Source organism: Lissotriton helveticus, chromosome 4_1, assembly GCF_964261635.1.
Source record: "Lissotriton helveticus chromosome 4_1, aLisHel1.1, whole genome shotgun sequence".
NCBI classification, from domain to species: domain Eukaryota; kingdom Metazoa; phylum Chordata; class Amphibia; order Caudata; family Salamandridae; genus Lissotriton; species Lissotriton helveticus.
The window spans coordinates 1,319,807,616-1,319,828,097 of record NC_136063.1 but is presented as its reverse complement, the minus strand read 5'-3'; the positions used below and the strand labels follow the sequence as shown (position 1 = coordinate 1,319,828,097).

The 20,482-nt window shown below is 39.7% G+C and overlaps 1 protein-coding gene across 1 annotated transcript in view; it reads left to right on the top strand.

Moving 5' to 3' along the window:
• Positions 1-20,482, top strand: part of LOC144829100 (Y+L amino acid transporter 2-like) — a 715,256-nt gene that overhangs the window by 76,316 nt on the left and 618,458 nt on the right. Inside the window, exon 2 of the mRNA XM_078687904.1 lies at positions 16,754-17,301. Within this exon, the coding sequence (XP_078544030.1) occupies positions 16,857-17,301 (445 nt within the window). The 5' untranslated portion in view covers positions 16,754-16,856. The remainder of the gene's footprint in view (positions 1-16,753; positions 17,302-20,482) is intronic.

Here is a 20,482-nt window from a genome sequence, read left to right as displayed (position 1 = left end):
TCCTAAATACTCTAGCTCGTTCACCAAGAAATGAAATTTTTCTTTTGAAACTCTCATACCCCTATCACTGAGAATTTGAAGAACTTTTCCAGGAATGTTATTATGTTCTACAATTCCATTTCCAAATATGAGTATGTCATCTTGGAATGCTTGTACCCCTTTGATGTGTCCAAATACCGAGTCCATTAGCTTCTAAAAAACACTAGCTGCAGAAGCTAATCCAAATGAGAGTCTCAAATATTTGAAGGCACCAAAGGGTGTAACAAAGGTAGTGAGTTCCTGGGATTTTTCGGTAAGAGCAACCTGATAGTATGCTGATTTCAGATCTATAAGAGAAAAATGAGTAGACTCACCAATAGCCATCAACATTTCTTGAATTAACGGCAAAGGATGACAGTCTACCAATATGTTCTTATTTAAAGAATGTAAATCCGCACACATGCGCAACTTACAGTTTTTCCTCTTAGCCAAAACAACAGCCGAAACCCATTCCGAAGAGTCAACTGGTTTAATAATACCATCTTTGCATAGGCTTTGTAAATGCTCCTTCAACTCCTTCCTAACACTTAGCGGAGCATTCCTTACCTTGTGTTTCACAGGTGAAGCATTTTTTTTTAATCTTGTGTCATGTACAACACCTTTCACACAACCAATTCTGTCTTCGAAAACATTTTTGTATTTGTCTAAAATGTTATCCAACTGAATAGATGTATTATTTTTTGTGCACAAACCCAGTGTAGAAATTGAAGTTGGAATGTCACCAAGAACAATGGGAGTATCACTTCCTGGTTTAGGCATAATACCCATCCTACCTAAATCACGCCAATCAATTATTTCTTGACCTTTTCTTGTGACATAACCTTTGTTGTAATTTTTCTTCCCGAAAGTTCAACATCTTCAACGAAATAGCCCACCATGTCTATGTCTTGACCTCCAAAAGCTTTTGGACTGCAATCTGTAAGCAAAAGCTCATTAGGAAAACAATTCTTATAATAAGTAACATCATTCAAAATTATAATTCGAAATCCAGAATCAGCCATGACTTCTAAATTCACTTTTCCAATAGATTCCTCACCAAGAGGCCCCTTAAACGACACATCAGAATCAATAACATTGACATTCACAATAAGATTATTAATCATATCTTCTTCGAATTCTTCTATTGCATTTACAGTCGTTGAAGATGAGCTTTTATACTTAATGTTGCTTCTACATGCATTTTCTAAGTGTCCAATTTTCCTACATTTGTTACATCTCTTTCCATGTTCTAGACAGTTTGGATTGTTCCCAATATGTGTTCTTGATCCACAACGATAGCAAAATAAAAAAAATGTAACTGTGAAATGTCCTTTAGATTTGCTATTCTCATTAGATTTAGGCTTACTAGAAACTGTGCATACTGACTCTACATTACTGTCAGTTCCAGAAATGACTTTTGTTGAAACTGATGATCTCTCTATTCCAACAGCTATATCAATGATTTCACTTAATGTAGGATTCCTACAAGCCAAAAGACGTTCCTGCACCTTTTTTGAAAAACAAGTTGATCACGTAGATATATATCAAGCATTTCTCCAAATTCGCATTTTGATGCCAATATACGTAGATTGGATACATAGTACTCAATGCTTTCATCTGCTTGTTGTTTTCTTTTATTAAAGCTATGTCATTCTACCATTATGTTTGGCTGTTCATAGAACCTTTTTTCTAATCTTTTCACTGCCTCCGTATACACATCCCACGGTATAAACTGGCCAGGTGGAGGTTCACCCTCTGGAATATTGTCAACAATTTCTCTGCCTGCATCTCCTAATAAACCATACAATACAGTTTTTTTTCTGTCCTTTGAGTAATTTTTTCCAGCAATTGCAATGATGTAACTCACAAAAGACTTATACCACTGTTGCCATCTTACTGGTGGTTTTCCTGGATTTTGCAAAAAGGGATTTATTTGGTAAGGTTGTATTTGATATGCCATATTTGTAAATGAAAATTAATGTGCAAATTTTTCTTTATATAATTTCTTGACTTGAAGTATTCACTATCCTCTTAAAATGAAGTTCCGATTGTATTATAAAAATTAAAAAAAATTGGAACAACAACAAATTATTACCAACCCTCTTTAATTTCTTTGAAATCTGTAAAATGTTGTACCATTAAATAATGCTTAACTACTCCTGCGTCATCTTCCGTGTTCCGTAGCGGTTGCTAAGCAGGGTAACTATGATGCTCAAATTTTCTAAGTTGGCCACTTGTTGAGGTTACGCTGCGTGACCTTTAACGTATTATCGTCATCACGCTAATACGTCACAACAGCAACATTCCTTTCGCGCTTCCTGACTCGCGCAATACTCTCCTATTCAAGCAATTCTCTCGCGCATCAATTACTTGTGCAATCTAATTTCAAACGATGAAATCGAACCAACCTATACTCGTTTCTTGCGATCTTTGGAAAAAATCATGTGGTAAAGTAATCTTACCCTAGTTTTCTCGACCGCATTAATGTTCTTTCTTCCGGTGATGATTTCAAGCAGTTCTTCAAAAATTTTCTAATATTTAATCAGCCAAATTCCTTTTCAAAACAATGGGTATTTCATTCACCATCAATCGTCGCCAAATTTATGTTGTATCAAGGAACAACATAAACTTCAATGTTTAAATGAGGAATTTATTATTATATTATAAAGTTGAAATTCCAATAAATGATCAAAAGAAGAAAGCTTTGAATGAGTTGCTGTTCAGTCCGTGTCCAGGAGAAGAATGCCCAAACAGCAACGCATTCAAAGAGAACATAGAATGCTGAACACAGAATACATGCAAATACAAGCAATCTACAGAATTAAACACATAGGATACAACACTGGATTAGTCTTCTTATCTGTTGATCACGAGGCCTGGATCGCATCCCGCATCCAAGCTTAATTTTTGTACCATTATTCAGAGTGCATTCCAAGTGTGAGTAAATGCTCCCAGGGCAGGTCCTAGGATATGTAGGGCCCCGGGCAGAATAGGAACATGTGAGGCCCCTATACTTTGCATACAATTTAACCTCACAAGAGGTGACATCATAGGAAGTAATAAAAATTGGCCATAATTTATATGGCATTGACGAAGATGCTTTGCAAGAAGCTATTTACCTAGTTTGGATATCAGTAAAATTGTTAAAATAGCATTAATAATCCTAATAAAATGGACATAGATATTAATCACTATTAAGTAAATTGAATGAATTTGAAATGTAGTTTGGCTATTGTTCTATTGAAAGGGATGAATGAAAATGATGTGCTAACCGGGCATTCCGATTCTGACATTACGAGATGGCAAAAGGAGAGGTGCATGTGGAGAAAGGACAGTTTTAAGAGTTTTACCAAAAGACTGGAGCTACACCATAGCTCAAGAGTGAGATACTACCAGTCCTGCACAACTAGAAAGGAGAAGGATCTGCCTCCAATCAGGGCCATCTAAATTTTAGAATGGCATAGGAGTTTGGTTGGCACAGAGTATGGGGTTCTGGACTGAACGTAAGGAGTGCTACAGAAAGTGAGAACCTTTTTTATGCAGTGCACAACAACAAATGTATAGTGCCTTGCCGATACAGGGTTTTGGACCAAAACCCCAGCAGACAGCATAACTGTGAGAAGAAATGGCATAGCGATGCAGCCATCTCAGATGAGGAGCCTAGCACGGTTCTGAATGATCTGAATGGTACTGAATGCAAAAAGGCAGGAAGCCCAACAAAGAGGGTATTTGCATAATCTAGTGAGAAGATAATTGACTGTACAACAGCATCACCGTAGTGAGAGGGCAGAAAAGGAATGATTTTCTGTTGCTTATGGAGGTAGTGAAAGGAAGTGGATGAAACATGGATGCTAGAAATTGAAGCCAAGATTTTTTGTGCTGAATCTGCCAATGTGGGAGATTGACCTACTTACTTCAGCCACCAAACAGAACACCATATGGTATGAGATCCTTTAAAAATGAGAACCCTTGTGTTACATTCCTTTATTCCTTTTCTTTTATGTTTTCTATGTTTACTGTTTTGCATGGATCTGACACCTGGAATGTATGATGCGTGCCTGCATCTTACATCCTGGGTTCCAGATTCCATGTATTACGGTTAGTAAGAAGATACCTGGATGTTAACTGATGTGCTATGCTTCAACTGTATTTCCTGACAATAAACCAACGAATTTCAGTTACAACTTGTACATCGTGCATTTAATATTGGCGACGAGGACATCTGACAATTTCTGCCACATTTAAAGGAAGCACAGGAGCAGAAATTGGAAGACTTCACGAACCCAGAAAAAAAAAGGATTGAAAACGAGTCATTTTACCTTCACCAACAGGGCGGTGTTGTGCTATCAAGGGACGTCCTGCTCCGGCGGAGGTGTGACATAAGAATCAAAAGTTATTGATTTTTATCGTTTAAGCCGATTTATCCTGTAAAGAACTCGAGACCGGGTAAAGCGTCATTGCCTGTGACGGTATTGTCATCACGCGTGAATGCGCTATTGTGTCATCACGTTCTGCACTGTCACTACGCACTAGTTGCAGCGCCATTCTATGTCTCCATGGTAACTGTCAACACGGAGTTACCGGAGAGGAAGGCTGATTAATGTGCGCAGTTGTGCGTGACAGAAAAAAGGTACTATTTTATATGCAGAAGATCTATTTATTTTAAAAGCGCTGAGAAAGGCTAATTAAAGTGCGCAGTGGTGCGTGACAGGCAAAAAGGTACTATTTTATATGCTGGAAATCTATTTATTTAAAAGCGCTGAGAAAGGCTAAAAAATGTGCACAGTTGTGCGCAACAGACTATAGGTACTATTTTTCACGCCGGAAATCTATTCATTCTAAAAACGTTTTGAATTTGTGACAAATTTTACGCAGAGAAAGGAAAATGAAAACCTGCGAGTTCATTCTGATTAACTTATTCAAACCGTGAAAGGGAATCTTGGAGTACAAGTTTGTCATATGACTGCCACCTTGTGGATCTTTATGGTATCCATTTGGAAAAAGTTATTTGTGCTTATTTAAGATTTTAGTTTTGCAAGAAATTCACTAGTTTTACAGTTTATTTACAATTTTATGTTGTTTTATATTTTTTTGGTCTTCCTCTGAAGAACTACAACTTTAAATTAAAACTGGTAATTGGAAGGTTTTGACGTGAAACATGCAATTTGACCCCCCGTCCAAGTTTTTGCAGACGAAAGGAGATCCGCAAATTCCATGGACTAGATGGAAAGAAGAATTTTTTACGTACCTTAAGGCTATGGATGGAGAAAGAATGTCAGCGGAAAAAAATAATAATATTTTTTTACATTGTCTTGGGTCAGAAGGACAGCTTGTTTTTAGAACTTTGCCTCCTGTTAGGTCTGGGGGTGACATCAACGTGTATGATGAAGCGGTACAGAGGATAGAAGGTAGATTTAAACCTGTAACAAGTGTTGCTTTGAATAGGTTTAAATTTTATACTAGGGTGCAGGATGAAAATGAATGTTTTGACGATTTTCTGACTGCTTTACGTGCACTTTCTTTACATTGCAATTTCGGTTTGATAACTGATGAGATGATCAGAGACCAAATTGTTGTGCATGTAAAGAGCAAGAAGGTACAAGAACAGTTATGGATCTTGGGGGATCCGAGTTTAGAGACAGCAATAAGTACAGCTAAAGCTCTGGAACAATCTGATAAGTGGATCAAATCTTTGGATAAGGTTTCTGTTAATACTGTTCCTTCTACTTCTAGCAGTGAGGTTTGCATTGTTAATGCGCAAGGAGCAAGGACTCAAGGTCCTAATAAGTATGATAACAAAGGAAAGCAATTTTATTGTTTCAGATGTGGGAATCCTGATCATATTGCCTCTTTTCCACAGTGTCCTGCTATCAATAGACAATGTAATAAATGCGGACGTAATGGACATTTTTCAAAAATGTGTAAAACTCCTACCAAACCTTTTAAAGATTATAAAAAGCCTTCTTTTACTAGTTCTAAACGTTCTAGTGGGAATGTATCCTATGTTACTGAAGAAGGGAAGGATGATGATTCTTGTCTCAAAGAATCAGGGATTGTAGTCTCTGTACAAACTCCATTTGATATGACACAAACTGATAATTTACCATCTCCAAAAAGTTTGGTGAACATCTTGGGTAAAGTCCTTGAACTCATGGTAGATTCCTGTTCTCCATGGACTATAATCACTCGTGATTATTGTCTGGAATCATTTGGAGACTTGGTAGATTTAAATTCCTTATGCAAACCAGATATCATTGCTTATAATTTTAGTAAATCAGAAATCAATGTTATGGGTTTTAAGGAGGTTCTCATTACTATAAAAAGTAATTCTGCTATTATCAAGATGTATGTTGCATGGGAAGGTGTGAATGTATTAGGATGGAGGGATCAAGCGAAATTAGGAATTACCTTGAATCCCAGATTAAAAGATCCAGTGTCTGTCCTTGCTATATCAGATGGGGAATGTGATATTTTATCCATGTCTAAGAGGATTTCAGACTCTTTCCCATATGTTTTTTCTGACAAACTAGGAAAATTGTGTGGTTTTACTCATAGGATTAAAGTCAAACCCAATGCAGTTCCTGTTAAACAAAGATTAAGAGGTGTTCCCATCAGCGTTAGGGAGGAACTTAGGATTATGTTGGATACTATGGTGAAGGATGGCGTCATCGAGGAGGTAGAGTCCTCAGAGTGGGTTTCGCCTATTGTTTTGGCAATTAAACCTGACAAAACTATTAGGTTGTGTGTGGACCTGAGAGCCCTGAACAAGTGTTTGGTTACAGACTGTCACCCGTTACCTAACATCAATGAAATGTTGTGTATGTTGGATGGGGCATGCGTATTTTCTACACTAGATCTCAGATCTGCATATCATCAGATCGAACTCACGGAAGACTCTAAGCAATTTACAGCTTTTATCACTCCTCATGGGTTATTTCAGTTTAAGAGAATGCCATTCGGTTTGGCTTCAGCTGCTTCGGTCTTTCAAAGGGCAATGTACCACATATTTAAGGATTTAGGTGTTTTCGTTAAGTGTTTCCAGGATGACATACTTGTTTTTTCAAAAAATGTTGCAGAACATGATGTTCATCTTAATGAAGTGTGTTCCAGGTTGGAAAAGTATGGTTTGACTATTAAGGCCAGTAAGTGCAAGTTTTTTTGCAAAACTGTAGAGTACTTAGGACATTCTCTTTCAGGAGAGGGTGTTGTACCTAAAAAGAACCTTGTGGATGCAATTGTGAAAGCCCCCTCTCCAGATAACAAGGAAAAACTACTCTCGTTTGCGGGATTATGTGAATACTATAGCAAGTTCATTCAGAATTTTGCTAGCAAAATGGAGCCTCTTAGGGAGTTAACAAGGAGTTCTGCTGAGTTCATTTGGACGGAGAGACAGGAACAGGCTTTTAAGCAGATTAAGGAGGAGATTGTTAGTGCACCTACATTAAAATCTTACTGTGTTAATAAGAAATGTATCATTACTGTTGACGCTAGTTTGTATGGCATTGGTGGTGTTTTGAGTCAGTCATCGGGTAAGGATGAATGGTGTGTTGCGTTTTCTTCAAGGACTTTGTCATCTACAGAAAGAAGATACTCTGTTATAGAAAAGGAGCTTCTTGCCTGCATTTGGGCTGTTGAGCACTTCAGGAATTATGTGTGGGGCAATCGGTTTACGCTAAGGACAGATCATAAACCATTGGTAGGGATCCTGTCTCCTGGTGGTGGATGGAATTCTACAGCGCGTATAGCTCGTTTGTCTTCACGTCTTCAAGAATATGACTTTGACATTGTGTATGTTCCTGGTAAGAGGAATGTCACGGCTGACTTTCTGTCGAGATTTCCCTGTGACAATGTTCATAGTGTGGATGACGAAGTTGATGTTGTGGCTTCTATAGGTGATTGTGTTTCTGAGGAATTTCTTACTTTAAGTGAAGAAGAATGGTTTGCGGAATTAAGTAAGGATCTAGTTTGTCAACAGATTTTTGATTTTGTAAGAAAAGGTTGGCCAGCCAATAGAGGTATCTCAGCTGACTTAGCTTCATATTGTCAGGTGTCATCTGAGATTGAAGAGTTTAGTGGTCTGTTGTTTAAGGCTGGCAAATTGATCCCTCCCCAGTCGCTACAGAAGAAGATTTTGCTACTCTCTCATCAGGGTCATATTGGCATGTCTTCAATGAAACGCCTTATTAGAGAAAACTTCTGGTGGCCTGGCGTTGACAAGATGGTCGACAGGCTAGTAAGGGATTGTTCACACTGTATCAATAGTGATAAAATGCTTCATTTGACTTCTGCCCCCCTCAAGCCTGTGAGTTGGCCAAATTTTCCTTGGCAGAAGGTGGCATTTGACATATCTGGCCCTTTCAAACAGTTACCTTGCAATGCTCGTTATGCTTTGGTCCTAGTGGATTACCACTCGAAATGGCCTGAGGTGAAGTTTGTTAGCACGGCTTCTTCTCAAGCTGTTGTTCTTTTCTTAAAAGAAGTGTTTGCGAGGGAGGGTTTTCCAGAAACATTTGTTACGGACAATGGTGCTCAACTTATTTCTGCTGATGTTGAGAAGTTTCTAAGCGGTTGTGGTATTAAACATTATACTACGTCCTTGTATGAACCCAGGGAAAATGGCCAGGTTGAACGTTTTAATCGTGTTCTTAAAGATTGTATTAATGGTATGCATTCCTCTGATGATGGGTGGTTGGATGTGGTAAGAAAAAGGTTATGGACATATCGCATTACACCTCACTCTGTTACTGGTGTCAGTCCTTTCAAGCTGCTTAAAGGAAGAGAGCCGTCTTCTGATATGTGTCCCTGGTGGATTAAAAAACTTGACAAAAATGATTCTGTTGTGGATCTTGCGTGTGTGGCCAAACGTGTTGAAGACAAACAACGGAAAATGAAGACTTTGTTTGATTCCAGGATGAGATCCAAGGTTAATGATTTTGTGGTGGGGGAATGGGTGCGTATAAAAAAACCTGGTTTTCTTGTTAAAGGTTTTTCTAAGTTCTTCCCTCCCATCAAAGTAGTCAAAGTTTTTAAAAGTAGTGTGGTCACGCAGGATGGTAGAGTGTGGAATATTCGTAGAGTGGCAAGATGTAGTAATTTAGAAAATGTACATAATTCTCCAACTGCTGTTCCTGGAAATAGCCTAAGTGGACCAAATATTGATTTCTCAAAATGTTCTCAGAGTTTGGTTCAAAATGATTTATCTGTTGCTTCTAGAGTCAAAGTTTGCAATAGACAAAAGAAAGTTCCTAGCAGATATTTGGATTAATATACTTTTGTTTAGGGGTAAGATGTGTTACATTCCTTTATTCCTTTTCTTTTATGTTTTCTATGTTTACTGTTTTGCATGGATCTGACACCTGGAATGTATGATGCGTGCCTGCATCTTACATCCTGGGTTCCAGATTCCATGTATTACGGTTAGTAAGAAGATACCTGGATGTTAACTGATGTGCTGTGCTTCAACTGTATTTCCTGACAATAAACCAACGAATTTCAGTTACAACTTGTACATCGTGCATTTAATACCTTGATGTGTCACTATAGGTTTTAATGAATTTGTCTTCCTTCAGAAATCAACTCCTAGCATGCACGTACAAACATATTATTTGGTAGAGACCTGATTGCCACTGAGGGAAATCATGTTTGGGTATCAATATGCACAAGACATCAGCAAGAAACCAAAGGACTGTATGAGTAAGGCTAACTGGGGATGATAAAGATTATATAGTGGAGAGCCAATAAAATCCACAAGCCAGAGGTTCAGTACATAACAGAAATAGGTGGCGAGTGAATTGTTCCAGTGCAGCCTACATGGAGAAAGGGCAGAGTGTGCATCACTGATTTGGGTGGCCCCTGAGGGATGACCAAACTGTCAGCGTCCTCAGGAGTGGGCAAGCAACTCCTCCCCTGCCCTAGGGAAGCCCCGTCCACCCGCCCGCCACCAACCAAACCCTTCTGATTTCTCGCAGTCAAGAAGCAGAAACATAAAATGGTAGTTATTACCATTTTATGTTTCTGCTTCTCGCACTGCAAGAAAGCAGTGGGGCGATGCTCCTCCACCCTAGTGGAGGAGCCACCCCTGTAGAGAACAGTACACAATAAGGACAGGTGATTACTGGGGGAGAATGTTGCACACAGGAAGGTGTATAGATAGAAATGGAGCACATGGGAAAGTGGGGATTACAGAAGGAGGAAGGGAAAAGACAGGAGTGCAGTTCTTACATGAGAATGAGGCACAGGAAAGTGGTGCAGACTGGTTTGAATAGATCACACATGTAGCATCACATATCTATGGAATTTGAGACACAATTAATATCTTCTGCCACTTTTGAAAGTATTCTTGGGGAGGGTTAATACCCAAAACCACTGGGAAGGCTGAAGGTTGCCCGGCACACCACAAATTATTGTATGTTTTATTAGGGACCCCTGCATTTCAAAGTTCACCAGTCTCCCTGCTTCTTACCTTTTTTTGTGTAGATTATGTTCCTCTTACATCATTGTCTTTTACATGCAATTCCCTAAACATCATCTCTCTACCACCTTGTTTACATAAATTCTGCACATTACATCTATCTCTCTGCTTCCCCTGTCTCCATTTTCACCAGCCCAGGGCTTTAAGTGGGCTGACAAAAATGGGTGGGTCTCTAAAAGAGGTGTGGACTATGTAATTAAGGGCATAGCCTAAGCACATAATTTACATTTCTGTGATTCCCATAGTGTTCCATATGACTGGCACTTTGGTTCCTCTCTGTGCTTTCTGTGATTGAATCCAGAAATGTAACACAACAACTGACATACACCTAAAAACAGCCAGAAGTATTGGTTTTGTCTATTGTTGTTAACTGTTTAAGCTAAATAAAAGTAACAACAATAAATTATTTTACTTTCACCATGTCACTGTTTCGACCAATAAGTAGCTCCTTCACACACATTTGCATAGAATCACAACTGGAACACAGGACCATTGCTCGTTGCGCTCTGCAGAGAGGCCTTTATTGTATGATCATGGAATCTGAACACCTTGTGACTCACAGACAGGCACAGTGTGACAGCCTCAACTCCAAAATGCTCAAATGTAGTCTGTTATAAACACCTGGAGGGGACTCAGTACAAAGTGTGCATCATCCAAGAGTAATATGCTGTGAAATGAAATACAGAAACACACATGCTGAAAATAGCTAGCACTCTTGGGGAATGCAAGATTTAGAAAGCATGGGAAATATAAACAGGAACAAAATCACTGCCATGGATTACCCTAACATTAGGGCCTCTGGAATTATGCGGCAAGAGAGGAATAAATTATGTGGCAGGAGAAAGGCACGATATGCGGCATAATGTTAATGTGGCACAATTTTAAATAGTATTACTTCATTTATTTGCCAATTTTAAACTTGGTAACACTCTTTGGCATTGGTTGCACCCCATTAGTACCAATTTAACACCCAGACCAAAATTTTGCAGTGAGAAACAGAAAGTTGACTATTCCAGCTTTGCAAAGGTCCTTTCAACATGCAGCAAGATGTGTTGCTGCATTTCTAGTAACTTTTTAAGTGTTTGAGCTAGAAACACCTTTTTTTGTTAAAATCTGTAGATTGTGCAGCAGATAATAGATTATGTGGCAAATGCAGCAAATGTATAATTATGCAAAATCGCCCTGCCACACAATTGCATAATTCCAGTGGCCCTGCGTAATATGCAGTGTCAGACTAGGACAGAAAATAGGCCCCAGTACCAAAATAAAAGGGGCCCCATTAGTGAGACAGTTAGCTAGAAAAGTGCCTAATGTTTGCAAACTAGGACAGTTTTCAACTTGTAAAGACATGCTCTATAAGTTTTTGTAAGGTATGGAAAACTGCATTGATTTGAGTTTGCTGCAGGCAATGTTTGCTTTAATGTAATCATACAAGGGGGAGCTAGAGGAGATTTAAGGACCAGCGGGAACCAACTTCCCATTCGTTCTAACACATCACAAAAGAAGCCCCGGGTCTGGGTTTGTCAAGAGGTCTAGTGTGTGACTCAGGATATCTAAGTGTGTAAGCTGGGGATTTTCTTTTTAAGGACAGTTCCCCTCACACACCAAGGAACTGAAAGAAAATAATGAGAAATAAGCATGGTGTGATGATCCCCTACCCTTGCCTGTTCAATCAGAATTAGGAGTTTCATAAACTTGAAACATTAATGGGTGGTACTTGCATACAGCAAAGTATAATTAAGGTAGTTTTTAGTTAGTAAGAGAGACTGGAAACTTGAGATGCCAGAGGCAGGATGCTCTCGGAGAGCCTAGAGAAGTCCCAGACTTAGATGCTGATGAAGAAACGAATTACTAAACCAATTATCTTAAGCAAATTAATTTAGAAGAAGATCGCGGAAAAATCTTGAGGAGGAAGAGAGTGTCAGGAAGGGGTGCTACGCAAGAGAGGTTGTCTGTCCTGTCCTGATTCTGTCCTGAAGCCTTTGTTCACCAGATCTTTCCTGGGGGATCCTTCCCAATTCCTATGCCTGGGAGTTGGTTTTTACACCATTCTTGGTAAATATTTCTACAATTGTGTATGCGCTTATGTGCTTTTCTCTCTGTCCTCTCCTTTTCAAACAGCGTCATTGCAAAGTATAAATGAAAATATATGATTGATTATTTGGATCTTCCTTCCTCTGAGCGACGGAGTTTGTTCTGTGCTGTGTAAATGGTTCACTTGAATTTTACTTTAAGATAAAATTGTAAAAGACATCCCGACTCTGTGATCATTTCTAATATGTAAGTATATTAAAAGCTTATGTCATTTCACCATCAACTAGTTCTAACTAAAATGGTCCATTGACAAGAGGAAAGAACTTATGATCAGTGAAAGGTCGGTTAGGTACTAGAGATAACTAAAATTGAGAATTTTACAAAACATGACCTCGGTGAATATTACCAGTGTGTTGTGAATGAATTTATGGGCCCAGGTGAGTATGTGGTGTTAGATTACCTGTTGCTGGTAACCAGCTAGATCACTACAATCCTATTTCTCACACTCATTTGACTACACAGTCATTATAATGTGCTGCAGCCTACCTTCCCTTGCTTATACTTTGTGATGCTCGATGCATACTCACAACCACAATTCTAAACCATAAAGACATCACCCAGGACATTCCATATAAGCCTACCTACAATCATAATACTGGCAACAATCCACTCAGAAGGGCCCTCGAAAACTCAATGCAAATTGGAGCACTTCCTGGCCTTGTTTGGGGTACAAAGGGCTACATAAGTGATACGAATGGAGTAGCTGCTTACTCAACCACTCAGAAAGCACTTTGGGCTTTATATGGGCTGACAATATTTGCATGCAAATAACAATATATTGCAATGTAATCATAAACGATTTACAATTCATGGTAACTGTAGGATAGCTACATGAGGAAACAGAACAGAGCGACCCAAACAGTTGTGGTATGAACAGTACTTCAGACTCTTGTACAACGGTTTGAAGTTATATAGACATATTTGTAAACCATTACTGTTTCTTATGTAAAAGTGATCTTAACTGTAAGAAGCAGTCCTGGTAGGGCAGAAAAGTAGGGCAGACCTACATAACGTGTAAAAATTGTCACATTTTTATATGTTGACATGTAGACATTGGTAGAACGTGCTAGCTTGTGCAACAATTCCTTGGCTGGGCCCAAGGATTTAGCCAAAGGCTCAATCTTTCATTGAATTCCTATTCCTCTGCAGTTATATTGCCATGAATCCCATGAGGAAATCTTTACCTATTGAAGACAAAGTACATTCTTTTCCACTAAATACGAATCAGTGCACTCAGTTAATCAGCTTCCAGGAGCTGCAGGTGCTGAAGCTGTTTGCAATCTGCGCATCTTCAGGTGTTTAAATATGCCAAACTCCCCAGGGCCGAAACTCTGTCCTCCCAATGATTAATATGTAAAACTACAAGTATCAGCCGAGGTATTCCTCAGGAGTCCACCCTGGTTGGCACTAACGACTGCCCCCGCCAGCCCAGCCAAATTCTAGTAAACCACACAACACCAGTGTGATGTTTTAGACTATTAGAAGTCACCTCAAGCTAGAAGGATGACTTGGACAGCTTGAGTTTATTTTTTAAGAGTATCCTGAATACTTTTAGAAAACTCTGCCCAAACATAGCAGGCTGCACCACTAAGTGGTAGTCCGTCATAAGTAAGTACCAGTGTTTCAAAATAAAACGTGGTGCAAAGCACTGGCAAATACAGGCACAATTTAAGCAATACTGTTCTTGCTGAGCCTTCCTCCAGAAACTCACCTTGTAGCTTGGCTCACAAGAATTCTCCAATTTATATTTAACTCCTTAGGTTGACATCTCTTTCTCGTGGTGCCCATTGCCACACTTTCTGCTAATGCGTGAATGTGCTGTATGTGCATCTCTGCTAGACACTGACGTCCTGTAGTCTGTACAGTAAATTCCTGGGTCAGAAACGAACAACGCAATGCCATTGTTTTCCTATCTATCTGTGATCATTAGGAGACTCTTCATTTTAGCTATATGAAACCAAATGAGCTGCTCTGAACCTCTGCCACAGTTGATTATAACAGTACTTTATTATATAAACATCTTCTGTGCAAAAGCTTTTTCAGAGGAGCATTTCCATGCTGGGATTATCACAGAACTGCTGCAAACTGTGACTGTGATGCAGCTGTGCTGACTCCGACCTCCATCCTGCAAAGGAAGATAACTTGTGCACTGTAACTGGCCTCCTGACACCTAAGACCAAGGTATAGGGGTTAGGCTACCCCTATTTATCTGGCAATATGGTGCTCCCACTATGCTGTCTTTGGTATAGTAGAAGATACACATAGGAATAAGCAAATATTAGTAACAATTAACATGCTTGATTTGTTCATATTGTTTACCATTCTAGTAATGCCGATTACAGTGACATATCTCATCTTTCTCATAATCCCACCTCTTGCTTTCTTTACAAGAATACGAACATTTATGTAAATGTTTTAAAATGCATTGTTGTATCTTTCTTCTGTTTACCTGGGACATGCAAGAGTGACCAAACAAAAGGGCTAGATTTGTTTCCACAGATTCCTTGGGAATCAGACTGTCATGTTCAAGGTTGCCAATAACATCTGTTACACTGGTTGGTTTAGGGGCTGAATGTGGAACTGTGAGCTAGCCGAAACCCATCAACATGTACTGATGGTATATGTGGACTGAGTCTCTATATCGTGAAGTTCTAGTTGGTCTGATACACAGTCCTGCTCTATTTGTAGGAACTGTATAACAACCTCAAAGTCATCGCTTCACTAAGTACTGTACTCCCACCAGAGGCTGTATATTGTAGAAACCTCTGCAGGCCCCTGAGCTCAGTCTCAATAAACACCATTGGAAAAAGCATTATGAAAAGCACCAACACTCTGCTTTCAATGCATTTGCTTTCTCATCTCTGGCACAATAGCAGCGTTTAGTTTTTTGAGTGGTCTATTCTTTCTCATTGCCTACAACAGGATCAGATCTACTTGTTTCAAGGGTTTGAGAATTATGCATGGTGATGGTGAAAAGGCAAATGTGTTCCAGGCCTCATTTACATAATTGGGTTAGCAGACAACCCTCTTTTTCCTGTTGACTAGAACTAGAAACAAAGAGACAAAGGCTATATTTGAAAGAAAGTGCCCTATGGTAAAATATAAATCATGAACATAGTAATAGATTGTGGAATGCATGAAAAACAAAGAGATTCATTTAGAGATTGACTACATTGGAGTACAACCATGAATTGGTGCCTTTGACTGCCAAACCCGTTGTTGTCCAATCCCAATTTAAAGGTGGGTGAATAGGAGGGTATCTGTTGGAAACTCCTTACCCGGCAGCCCATCCACCACTGAGCTGCAAGGTCACAGGGAGGGTAACCCCTCCTTAATTAGTACAGTATCACTGTCACTTAATCTGCCAATCCAGGAATCCTGGAAGTCTTGGTGTGTGTCAACAAGCAATGGACTTGATGTACAGAAATATTCATTGCATTGGATCCATTGATTTTGTTTGTCCCAAAGTGTGATCTAGTTTCAGGAAAGTAAAAAAAGTTTATCAAGCAGGGCCCAAACATATGGAACCTCCTTCTGAAACTGCTCCACTTTCAGTGGGTGCACAGAATGCATGGAAATCCCTAACTAGCAGTTGGCGGCCTCTAATTATGAAGGGCGACTCTCCACCAAGGTAATGGTTCCCATAGCCACTACTGACCTGGCAGGCTGGCAGGCCACATGCCAAAAATTAAACGATCTCTCTTGTCCCCTGCTCCAAAGTGCAGAATTGAAAAGCTTAAAAACAGATACACCTTCTTGGTACTTTAGTAAAAGAGAGACAAAACTTTCAGGAAGCCCATATCAAGCAAGAAGGGTCATAAATGGGCATCGTTACAATGTACTGGATTAGAGATGACTAAGAGAAAAGAAAACCCATTTTAGAAGGTGATTGAACAAATCTCTGTATGTGTGCAGTGGTTGTTAAGACAAGTATTAAGGAACATACAAAGCATAAAAAAGGTATGGGTATTCAAGGAGTAAATAAAAGTATTTCACTCAGGCCATATAGGTCAATAATCTGGGAATTCTGGAAAATTATATATTTCATGATTATTATAACAGATATCAACATATGTTTTGATCAAAATAGCATAGTAACTTTAAACCTACGTTTTGTAATATTTAGCTTTACAGATTCCATTAATTCTTTAACATTTTGTTTTTTTTCAGACCCCGAGTATTTATTATTTTGTTCTTGCATCATCCTTCTGATATAAACAATTCATAACAACTGGTTGCCTCAGGTCGAAGCAGAAGTTTCCAAAACCCAAAAATGAAACGAGATGAGGACAATGAATCAACTCAATCAGTGCACCTCAAGAAAGAGATCTCACTGTTGCATAGCGTGGTTCTAATAGTGGGAACTACCATTGGGGCTGGTATTTTTGTGTCCCCCAAGGGCGTTCTTATGCACGCAGGCTCCTATGGACTCTCACTCATCGTATGGACTCTTGGAGGATTTCTATCTGTGATTGGATCCCTTTGCTATGCAGAACTTGGGACAACAATCACTAAGTCTGGAGCAAGTTACGTCTATATCATGGAGGCCTTTGGAGGTTTCATAGCCTTTTTAAACCTTTGGTCTAATCTGCTAATTATTTGTCCAGCCAGTGAGGCAATTTTGGCTCTCACCTTCTCCAGTTACCTAATTCAACCTTTCTTCCCATCTTGTCCTCCATCACCACTTGCAGTGTACCTGGTTGCTGCCCTGTGTGTAGGTAAGTCTTTCAAGTTTACAGTACATATGGAAATATTTAATTGAAGCCTGTATGTTGGTATCAGTCTCAAACAGATGTTATCAGTTGTTGGCTCAGGAGCAGAGACAATGCACAAGGCTGGACTGGGAACCCAAAGCAGCCCTGGCAATTGTGTTGGACTAGCCCTGGGGAGGGAGGGGTGGTGGTGGGGGGTCATGTTTAAAACACTGCTGCTTTTGTTACAGGGACTGATATTGCAGCCCCAGTAACAATTCTGGCCCCCATCGCTGTGAAAACTGGCCACTACCCTTCGAGCCTCTCAAGAAAATGCCCAATGCCCGCTAATGCCAGGCTAGCCTTTCAATGCAGATAGCCTTAGAGAGTGAACAGCATCTCTGCCTGGTTGGGAAATAAAAGTAGGGCTAGCAAAAAATTTCAAGCCATTCCAGCTGCCTTCCAACTCTCTCATCTCCTTGTTCACTTCTCACTCTCCACTCTATCTATATCTCTCTTTAAGTCAGTGGCGTAACGAAACTTGAGGGTGCCCCCCCTGCAAAATACATGGGGGGTGCCCTCCTAGCGGCACAGATTACCACCTTCTACTTTGCCTCACCACCCATAAATCTGGTATATTTTGATTTGAAACCTCCAACATGTAATGAAATGCCTCTATATTGTCTAGTTCAATGTTTTAATAAGAAAGTTGGAAACACTCTTAATATATAAACTACGCCATTTGTAACATTATTGTCAAGAGCAGATTATTTAATTGAGACAGCATTCAGAGCAATGCTAAGGAGTGGTCCTATTGTCTTAGGAACTGCCTATCGCTGAAGAACAAAGAACAGCTATTTTTTAGGGTCTGAATTAGAATTTACATTAATAGACAATAACCTGAAACTTTGAAAGACAAACTCAATCTTGCAATTTACAGACTTGACTGACAATATACATGAGGAGTACACAAGATATAACTCAGTATAATGCTAGCTCCAAGGGAGATAAACTAGTGAATTATCTGCATTCCACACACTTGCGATTGTCAAGGGTGAACATGAAAATAACGTGAACGGAAGAAGCAATTTTAATTCCTACCATCATGTCTGTATTAGTAAACAGAACAAAAACAGAACAAAAACAGGCAGGCAAACAAGGCTGGTGATGAAAACTGCTTGGATGCTTCAGAACGTTGTTGCAGATGTTTATCATTGCTGTAGTGTAAACAATGCTAATTGCAAGATTTAACACCTTGGCTGCTTGAGAGATCCTTCTCCTGTGCTGGGCCCTAATGTTAATGGGTGTGGTCATGACGAGCTCAGCTTGTCATGACCACCCTAGAGGTATACCTCATGACGAGTTGAGCTCGTCATGAGCATTGAAGGGGTTAAGGCACACGTTTTACAGACCATATCAGAAAGTACCTAATGACAGAATCTATACAAACTGTAGTTGGTAAAGCAAAGGAAAAAGTGCAAATGCTCAAAGTGCAAAATAAAACAACCAACAGTCCAGCAATATACACAAATCAAGCATTTTTTGTAAAACAATCCTCCTTTCTTCTTGCATCAAGGAATAGATGCAAGAAGGCGAGTATTCAAAGGAAAGATACAAAACAGGAAGTAGCAGAACGGATGGGATTTGGAGGTAATCACTCAACATTTGGATGAAGACGATACGAGCCAGGAGTTAAAGGGATAGCTAAAGCATGTACTAAATGGACGGCTGCAAGGAGGCTGGAGCTAAAGGGACAGAGCCAAGAAGACAGGAGATAAGAGGCTGGAGCTATCTTGAATGTATTGTATTGTTATATTTATAGAGGGCTTACTACCCCTATGTGGTGCTCTGAAGCGCTTGCCGCTTGCCTACATCAGTAGCAAGCTATACTATGTGTGGGGTGTGTAATTGGAAGGGTGTTGTATTTGTTTTGATGCTATGTGGGAAGTGTTATATCACAAAAAGAAGGGGAAACAATTATAAAACAGGAAGAAAAAGTGGCTAAGAGTGAGTCAAGGAAAAAGCGCTTTGCTTTTAAAACTGCCGTCACACACAGCAAGCTGTGTCATGCTTCATTATAGGGCTGCTAACACACCTCTGTGTTTACCCAACACTGGAGGTGGAGCAATAGGGAGGGGAAGACAATACCACAAACAGTGCAGAGTTAGTGAGAACTCAGAGGTGAAAAAATAGTGCAGGATCAGTGGAATTAAAAGCTGGTCCCCGGGGATCCTTATTAAAATTTTAATATCAGGTCCCCTCTCCAGGATTTAAAAGGAAAAGACGTGGATGCTGGGTGGAAGAACTTATTATGAGATTCCACCTGCTCCACCCTGCTTAAGTGTCGACATGTTTCAGCCGGCAAATGACAGTGCCCGGCTTTCTTCAGGACTCCCACCTTTGTGAACCTGGGTGACACCCCTTACCCTTCTACCAAATCAGAAGTGAAAAGGGGTGATAATCACCTTTCAGCAGAGCCCTTCTCTATGTGAAGGGGAACCTATACAAATAAAAACAAAAACAAGAACAAAAAACAAAGAACAATACAATACGCTGTCAGTGGTCCTTGTTCATTTTCGTAAACAACGTAACAACTGGCAGACATTAATCTTAAAACACAAGTTATTTCGTGCCCCAAAAATCCCATCATTCAGGACACCCTCTAATAAACCTTAGGACTGACCTCACCCCCTTCAGAATTCATGGTTATGGTGGTGGCCTTTGCCTGGTTAGTTGGCCTTAATCACCAATTTGCAAAAGATACTGGATGGATATCACACTCAATATCTTCAGCTCCAAAATCAAAACGGGCCGAGAAAATACCCACGGGGCACCACTGCCCTCCAAGCTGTCAAGACCCAACACTTACCGAGTTTATATTAGTAAAAAACTCGAAATGGCGGGGGAGGGGAAGAGCTTCCTATTAGCAATCTCTGCAAGGGAAGCAAACAATTTTCTATTGTTCAAAACACACCAAAAGCAGGGTGGAGCAGGTGGAATCTCATAATAAGTTATTCTACCCAGCATTTTCCTTTTATACCCGGGACAGGGGACCTGATATTAAAACTGTAATAAGGATACCCTGGGACCAGCTTTTAATTCCACTGATCCTGCACTATTTTCTCAACTCTGAGTTCTCACTAACTCTGCACTGTATGTTGTATTGTCTTCCCCTCCCTATTGCTCCACCTCCAGTGTTGGGTAAACA